Source organism: Zophobas morio, unplaced genomic scaffold (genome assembly GCF_036711695.1).
Source record: "Zophobas morio isolate AGI-343-1 ecotype UQ-CSIRO unplaced genomic scaffold, CSIRO_AGI_Zmor_V1 ptg000006l, whole genome shotgun sequence".
Classification (NCBI taxonomy): domain Eukaryota; kingdom Metazoa; phylum Arthropoda; class Insecta; order Coleoptera; family Tenebrionidae; genus Zophobas; species Zophobas morio.
In genome coordinates, this window is record NW_026972111.1 from 14,789,686 (window position 1) to 14,798,959 (window position 9,274).

The 9,274-nt window shown below is 31.9% G+C and overlaps 1 protein-coding gene across 2 annotated transcripts in view; it reads left to right on the forward strand.

The window, feature by feature from the left end:
* The window catches only part of LOC135123668 (uncharacterized), a 32,898-nt gene extending 27,088 nt beyond the window's left edge, over nucleotides 1-5,810 (forward strand). Inside the window, exons 2-6 of one of the 2 annotated variants that reach the window (XM_064048516.1) lie at nucleotides 4,834-4,924; nucleotides 4,978-5,065; nucleotides 5,118-5,191; nucleotides 5,244-5,397; nucleotides 5,452-5,810. In XM_064048516.1, coding sequence (XP_063904586.1) covers nucleotides 4,844-4,924; nucleotides 4,978-5,065; nucleotides 5,118-5,191; nucleotides 5,244-5,397; nucleotides 5,452-5,558 — 504 coding nt within the window. In that variant the 5' untranslated portion in view covers nucleotides 4,834-4,843 and the 3' untranslated portion in view covers nucleotides 5,559-5,810. The remainder of the gene's footprint in view (nucleotides 1-4,833; nucleotides 4,925-4,977; nucleotides 5,066-5,117; nucleotides 5,192-5,243; nucleotides 5,398-5,451) is intronic. The other variant, XM_064048515.1, reaches the window with a different exon arrangement.
* Nucleotides 5,811-9,274: the final 3,464 nt, after the last annotated feature.

Consider the following 9,274-nt stretch of genomic DNA (forward strand, 5'->3'; position numbering starts at 1 on the left):
AATTTATAAAATTTAAGGAACATTTATTTGAGAAAATTGTAAACTGACGTCATCATTTTTTGGGGGCATAAAATGAAAACAAATTTATTAAGGATTCATCATGCTTATGATAATCTTAAATTCGGTTTCGCAGTTTCAAAGTTAAATTGCAAAATTCTAGGAAATTTTGAAAAAAAAAAGATGATCGCGTCAATCCATTTTATTGATTAAATCAGAAACTGCGAACCCGAATGCTTTAAAATCTTGCAGACGCTTTAAAGTTATCGTAAGCATGGTAAATTTGTAATTAAAAGTATCTGTTTATCGTCTTCAAAAACTGATGACGTCATTTCAAAATTTTGCCGAATAAATCCTATCGAAAATGTGGAAAATATTTCATATTTTTTAGAATTACTTATACAGGGTGATTCAGAAAAAATAATTAATAAGTCAATTTTTATTATTGATTAAACCGGGGACGGCTCCCCCCATTTTCCCGAAAATTTGCGAATACAACACTGTTATCATTAGCATTACACTGCATCTACCCAAAATGGTATATATATCCTTGCAAAAATATTGAAGAGGTCATCACGAAATCTTGTAAAGAGGAAACTCAAATTTTATAATTTGAGTTTCCACCACACATATATGTGGTGATACTCCAGGGCCGAGGAAAGTTCTGTTGAAATAACTTTTGACCAATTTTTCAGTGTTGTTCACGTTGAAAAGAACATTGTTTTCATCACTGTAAAGTATTATGCCAACTTGAAATCCTGTTTCTTTGAAGAACTATAATTTGATTTTGCGAATTTTATTTTTATAACCTCTGTAAGTTAAGTAAAGTTGGTGTATAAACAAACAAAATTTTCTAAGTATAGAACAGTATTTGCTTAATGATCTTCGGCCGTGACGTTGTCGCAGTTTAATCTTGTTATTCTATAGACGCATGACGAAAACAGTCTTGGTTTTTATTGAATTCTCTTCATATACTTCTGTATGTTGTATCTTGTTAAATGTAAACTTTTGATGTCAAGTGTCAAAGGTCTCATAGATATGTTTTTTTTTCATTCGTATAAAATCATGACACATTTCAACTATTCAATAGAACATTTTTTTTAATTTGTTGCCCGTGGTTTTATACGAGTATAATTTTTTTAAATTAGTAAATTCTAGGAATTTGTACTGGGTTACACGATGTGTGTCAATTCAAATGAGTGAAATTACTATCTAAAACAAAATAAAAGATCTACTGAAAGACATTGCAAACCTGATTTCACGATTATCTCTCAATACATTGACAGTCGGTTAGTTGTATTTTTAAAAACGCATGAAATTTCCACTTACAAAAATTCTCGCAATAAAAGTCATGCGACACCGGTGGAGGTTGCAAAATTTTAGAAAATGAAGACTTCAAACTACAGATATCCAGGCTATTGGAGATTAGCAAAGAAAACCGAAGGATTCAAGTAAAACTTTATAGTCTCATTTTGACAATAACGGATAGTAATAATTCTTGGGGTTTGGGTCCATAAAAATGGGCGCATATTGTAACCGCTCGTATATGAAAAGGGTCTTATTTAAAAGAGAAAACTAGATCAAATATAATGTACATACTAAAAACGAAAAAAAAAACCGCTATATTTAAACATGCACCTATTTACATGAACATTTGTAAATTTAAATCGAACTGTAGCAAGTACAAATAACTAGTTAAAGCGGGTTTAATAGTAAAACAAAATTGTCATTAGTCCGGGCCTGTTCATCCTTCGGTCTACTCTGTCCTGAAATTTCGTTTTTTTCAGTTTACAGTGGCAAGTTTGCTTTATAAGGGTGGTTCGCTTGAAGTCATAAAAGTTTTACTAGGTAAATGTCAACTGAGCTTGCAATAAGTTTGACTATTGTGCAATGTACATTATCATGTGCCACTGTGCGTTTTAAAAGACAAGGAATAATTAATTTACAAGCAATTTGTAAAATGTAGGTAGCGCCAGAGTAAGTGTATGCAAGCTATGTAGCAAAATTCAGTGAAAGATAAGTTGAGAAAATACTTCTAATAAAGATAAATAAGTCTATCGGGGTACCGTTTTTTACGGAATAAACCAACTACACCTTTCTTGTTGGCTATGTGTTCTACATAATTCTATTTTTTAGAAGTTGATGATTTGTAAATAGCCCCACTGTTTTAAAGAGAACTTTTTCTTTATTTTTCAAAAAATAATTATGTATTGAAAGTCGCAAAGTAAAATTGACAGTATCTATTACAACAAGCGTTCGAAATGACGTTCCTCATTTCTAATACAGGCTTCGGCACGCTGAATCAGTGATTGCTGCGCCCTAAAGATCATATCAGGATTAACTCTAATGTATGTCGCTGCTTCCTCAATGCGATTTCTTAGCTGCTCAACTGTGTCCAACGGGGCCCGATGTACCAACTGCTTCGTGTACCCCTAAAGAAATCGCAAGGATTGAGGTCGGGAGACCTAGGAGGCCATAAGACTGGTTCATTTCTGCATATCTACCGTCCAGGGAAATTCTCGTTAAACCATACACGCTCTTCACGGGCACAATGAATTGGAGCCCCTTGTAGAGATACCACATATCATGCCAAATGGTACATGGTAATCTAAAAAGTTGGTCGTGGTATTATTAAAATCTCTAAAAATAAGCGACTGTTAATCGTCGTGGTAAAATGTATGAACTTATTAAGTTGTTCCAACCATTACTTCCCAAACATTGACACTGAAACGGTCCTGAAAGGGCGTTTCTTGATTGCGTGGGGATTCTCGTCTGACCAAACATGAGTGTTGTGAGAATTAAAAACACCATCTCTAGTAAATGTTGCCTCATCTGATTTCAGTAAAATGTGGATCTTCCCGGTTCTTGTGAAGCAACCACGCTCAGAATGCAACTCTTTCGGGCAAATCGTTAGGCTCTAAGTGTTGTAGGTCCTGTTCATTTAAGGTTCTCCCAACTACATACGGGGAAACCCCTACTTTGTACGTTGATCTTCGCATGCTTATGTCTGGATTCTCTTCCACAATGTTTAAAATTTCGAGTTCCGCATTTAGTGTTTGGATGGTTCTTTAGCGACCCCAGTCCGACGCATGTTGACAAAATCCTCCAATTTTTTTTTAGCGAATTTTATCTCAAAAACGAAAGAACTTTTATTAAGATGATTTTGATTTTATGACTACTCAAAAACACTCTGTATACACTAAATACACAATAAAAATTCCGCGTTAACTTCTTCAAAAAAGTTTCTCTTCACCAAAAGCGTTATGTAGGGCACACACAAAAACAATAAGGAAGTTATTAACTGAATAACCACACAACTGTATATGTATAAAATATTAAATATAAGTCTGTTGTCTCACCAAAAAAAATTTACCTTGTTTGACCTTACTTGGCCTAGCTTAGCTTGATGCTATCTGATATGATCTGACCTGTCATGACCAGACTTTTCGTGACTGATGTGGCACTGTCTGACATATTATCGTCGTGCATAACTTTTATAACAAAATTGAAGAACCACAAAATTGTGTCTAAAATCATGAGCTTTATTGTTCTACACCAAATTTTGGTTTTAGCCATTCTAAGAAGATCCAATGGAACGAACTTTAACTACATTAATTAAACAATACGTGGCATGACTAGGTATGTTTGGCAAATCTGGTCAAAGAACGCCTAAAGAAAAGATTGACAAATATTTACATAGCAAACATTGACAGATGGGGATATTACCCTTCGCTATAGCACTTTTCTGACCAACAAGAAAGGTGAAATAAAAAATGTGTGTATATCGATTTTAACGTTTTCGGAAAGTATTAAAAATTAACACTTGAAAAATAAATTCGCTATTCATAAACAATAAAAATACTTTTTTGTGATGTAGTTGTAACAACGTGTACTAAGTTATAACTTATCAACACTACTTAAAAAAATATACACCTAAGTTCATTAACATACATAAACTCGGACGAAGGAGATATAAATTGTAAATTTACTTAATGCTAGCGTTAAATTTGCTTGCACAGTAATTTAGGTGTTTAATTAAATTGAGTGCTGTAATATACTTACTTAATAATAATTTTAACAGTATCAAGAGCTGTTTTTGATTTAATTAAAGAGAAGGATTACCCCCTCATATTATAACGGGTCACTTTTCCTTTGTAGATGATCAGTTCAAATCGTGATATGTTTCAGCTTTATTTTTTTTATTTTAGAATCATAATCTTGTATATGTAAAAGCACCCAAATGAGGGCATAAATAGGCTTTTATGGCACAGATCAATCAAAACTTGATAAGAACAATCATTTAAATTAATTCATTATTTAAACAAGCTTCCATATTCAACATTTTTATCAAAGTTGAGGAAAATCGTATATTTCATCAAATCATTTCCTGGGCGACCTCAAATTCTTCTACAATTTCTTTTGAATAAACGTTTTCCGCTTCTTCAATTAGCATTTTGAAAAACGAATTATTAACAAATAAACAACGTGGTAGCTATGTATTAAAGTTCGCGTCGGCACAATTCACCCAATTTTGCGGAAAATACTCAATATTTCGTTAGAAATTAAAATATAAGAAACTATTATATGTACAACGGGCATAATTGTCGATTATAGCCCTCAGGAACTTAAAAGCCCTCCTTCGTCGGGCTGTAAACATTCCCTCGTGCAATAATCTCCTAATTATGCCCTTAATACATAAATAAGTATTGTGATTGGATGCAAGAATAGTTTATCATCTTTTAATAATAATAATAATTTATTACTTACAAACTTCATTGATTCTGTAATTTGTTAAAGAAGTGAAATTAATTATTGTAATATGTATGTTTGTTCCAGATACCTGAAAATGTCGACAAAACCACTAAAAACATTCCTGGGATGTGCCAGCGTCCGGACAGGGACCTTAGTTGCAGGGTTTGGAGGAATCGTATGTTACAATTAAAATTTCGTGTACAAAAACAAACCAATTTTTAATTTCAGGTGTTAGCAATCATCGGAATTATTGTAATTTTCACCACACATGTAGAATTTAAAACCATAGTATTAGACTGGCTGGACGAAGATATAGGTATAAATTTATAGCTCTATCATGTCCATAATTTAATAACTTTATGTTACAGTTAGGATTATCATTACCATAAATTTCTGTATGGCTATCTTTATTTCAATACTTTTAATCGTGGGAGCATGTATGGTAAGAATCCATGTCAAGAATTTTTTCCTTTTATCGACGTGACATTTTGCAGAGAAAAGCATTTTTAATGTTACCTTGGGTTGTTCTCGCCATAATGTTAGCAGTGGGATTGTTAGTCTCAGTGCTGTACACCGCTATTCAGTTTTATATTAATGAGAAAGTCATAGAAGGAACTGTTTGGATTGTATTTGGAATAATCTCAGTCAGTGAGTTTTTATGTTTCCCAGAAAAGAAACAGTTGCATTTATTTCTCGTTTCAGTAATCTATATTTATATGTGGCTTGTGACGTACAGTTACTTTAACTTTATTTGGGAAGAAACGAAGCGAGGAGCATACATGAAGGATCCCTTCAGAAGACACTATTAATTAGCATATCTGTGTTTAGTACAACCAAAGACGAAGCCATACACAAATACTTTCTTGTGTTTTATTATTAATACCACTTGAGTAGTGTTTAAAACTCGGATCTGATTTTTATCTACTATAATGTCAGGAATTTATACATTTTTGTATATATTTTTGTTGATATTACCCCTAAGACGTTAATTTTTATAACTTAGTTTTAGTATTTATTTATTATTGCACTGTTGAAACATTGCTAATCCTATTTAATATATTGTTTATTTTACTTACAACACATTGTTAGTGAATAGAAACAACAAAAATGTTTATTTTTTATTATAAATTTTTAACAAATTATCGGTAGTTTATTTGTAAGAAATGAAACCGTACTTCTTGTCAGTGATTCACCTCTTCTAAGTATGTTGCACCATTTTGAAGTTAACCTTTCTGGGTTTATATTTCCTTTTTCGGAGCCTCTTTAGTATTTATGATATTGAAGTATTCTGCAAATTGACGTCAGTTTAGTGAGTAAAATATAAATCCAAATCCAAATGCCAAGTTCAGTCAAGTTTCCCTCTGGATTAAAAATTATCCGGAGTTCGTTTCCACAAGCGAAAAGCATTTTTTGTAAAATTCTAGATGGGGAGTAAGTTTTATTAGTTATTTTCGCAACAAGACAGAAAAAATAATTCTTTTTCGCGTTATTATTACTATTATTATTATTAATAATCGTAATCTTTGTCTATAAGGCAGAAAAAGTTTTACTACCGTTTCGACAGTAAATTTTTTCCACTAATTTTCTAACGCAAATAAATAATCAAAAAATCACATCAGCTCAAGAATTCGATGCTGAGAATTTTAAAATTTTAATGTCTGCTACTCTAGTTACCCAGTAAAAAGTGAATTCAGTTTTTCCTAACGCAGATTGATGTGACGTAAAAATTTTATTAAGTACTAGTAAAAATCATCGAATGGAGAATTCAAATAGGTATTTATCTGATTGTATTTAATTATATTTAGGTATCTATTTAGTGTAAAAGGGAAGTAAAAATTATCTTAATAATTATTTATATAGTCACAATTTACAAGGTCGTGTCTAGAAATGATGTTTTTATGACATTACACAATTTTTTGAGAAAAGAAATTCTGCCATTGTCTAACTTATTTACGTACTGCTGGAGCTAGGGCGAAGGATTAAGGCACTCCAAGTACCAGTGTAACAAAATGTGACTTTGGACCGGAGTTGATGTTCGCCTCGTCAAAATGCTCAAAATTGTTTGACAGAAAAAAACAAAAACACGTAGAAGAAAGAAATAACTTCAAAAAAAAGTTTCATGTTATGTTTTTGAGATTTTGAAAACCTCGAAACGCCACCAGGACATGGAAACTGATCCAAACCGTCTCTTTTTGGAAATCGAGAGAAACTGAGATAACAAATTTAATAAAAACAACATAGTATGAAATGTTGCTTACGCTCGGGAAGTAAAAATTAATTCAGGTAACCTTGATACAAGAATGTAATACAAGTACACAAAACAAATAATAAATATTTACTCTCGAGTGAAATTTCGAATCCTATTTTAAACACTAAAGCTAGAGATGGAAAGCTCCAGCACAACAATTGTGAAACTCGAGTAACTTGAAATTTCATTTCGGTGAAATCGATATACCTACGCTGTCTATTTAACGTGAGTTATTTGCTTGGATCTTTTTAGGGAAAAGACGCATGGGCGCCCATAGAAACTTTTCTCGCGAAGGAGGGGCACACTTAAATTTTTGTAATATAGTCTGTACAGGGTGAATCACCAAGCGCGCCATCCTCAATATGTCATTAATTATTATTAGAGGTGGAAAAAGTCAAAAACCAAATTTGTATGGTTCTTTGACGACTATACTCAAAAATGATTTTTTAACTATAGAGAGTGTTCTGTTTTTACTGCATAACACACAACTTAGTTTTTTTGATGAAACACCCTATATATTTTTAGATATTAGCTCCTTCCTAGGCTTTATAACCACAATTTATTTTTGCAGTTCCGATACGACGTTGCCACGTTGTTTCATTTTTTTTTCTAATTTTTTTGATAATGAAATGGTTCACAAAAAACGCAATAGGTTTGAATTTAAAATCGGTATTACAATATCTGATAGAGGAATAAATGAACGTGCGCGCTTTTTTGCACCAATTAACTCAAATTTTAATATACAGGGGTGTTTATAACAAAATACTAAAATTTTACAATTTTCAAGTATTGATATTTCATTTCAAGCAGAACATCCTGTATTTTGTCTCCTAAAAAGTAAAAAATTGCAGTGATTATCAACTTTAAATATATAAAACAGTTAACAAAAAATAAATACATCAAAAAATATAACAAGATGCAGTATTAACGTACAGGGTGTTACTGAAATATGGATGTCTGAAAATTGTAACAATTCAATCTGCTGTTTGTTGTGTTTCCGAGGATAGGGAAGTTCAATACAAATAAGGTAACTTTTTTAATTAGTTATGCGCAATGATATACAGTGTGACAAAAAACCTTTGACGCTGTATGTTGCTTATTTTTTACCAGATTCGGACGAATGATAGATCAAATGAACTTGTTTCAAAAATACTTCATTGTGATTTACTAAAAAAAGACGCTTAGTTTTTGACAGACAGTAGTCAGCTTTGATTTTTAAATTGCACTGTATACTTTTTTGTTTATATTTGTAGACTTGTTTTTAAAATATAAATGAATAAGACATTTTAGTCAAAAAAAAATAAGGAAAAAAGAAGGAAACATCTATCGAAGTAGTTCAAAATTGCCTTTCTTCTCTCCTCGACATTGTTGACAGCTTTTGACACCCATCGTTACATTACATTCAATACAATATTGAATTATTGACAAATAATCAAGGTACACTTGATCATTCTTATGGTTCATTTTCGGTAACGAAATTTAATTTAATTAAGTATTTAAATTGCTGATGATTTTTTAATGTATAACTATAATAGCTATTTTTTTCGTTTTTAGAAAGAATTACTCTACAAGATCGAATAAAAAATATACACAGGCTATTAAAAAAGTAATAAAAACGCTTGACCTTGATATCCGCTACTGTACGTTGGTACGCCTATGGATCAATTCCGCGAATCCGATCACTGATCTCAACAAACGACAAATGAAAATTCTTTTTGAACTGCGCCGACTATACCACAAGGAAAGCCACACGTTTCGAATGAATTTAAGCCGCACAAAATTACGAAACACTTTGTTGCATTGCTGAATACAGATGAAACATTCATTTGTTAAAGTTTCGTAAATTACAAATGTATTTTTGTTAACTTGGAATAGACAGAGTTCTACCACACTATAAAGATAATAATTTATCAACTTCATTTTCACGAGGAATTCTGTGTGGCAACGATTTCACACTACAACTCACAGTAGGAATTTTGCGATGTCGCAAATAGAATCCACTTGGGGAAGTAAAGTGTGAAGTTATGTCAGTGCTTACAAAATTTTACACGACACTTTTTACATCCTACATTCCTCCTTCCCGACTGAGAAAAGTATTAGAATATTGAAGAATGTCTGCTTTCGTGTTTTCTTGGATTTTCATGCTCATACAACACCAAAATAATAAAGCTTACCGTTGCAATAATGATTAACTGGAAGAATAACCAAGTATACCTTGAACTTCGTTATTTACTTGGTATAAAAAGACATTTGAGAAATTTGAATTAGATAATTTGT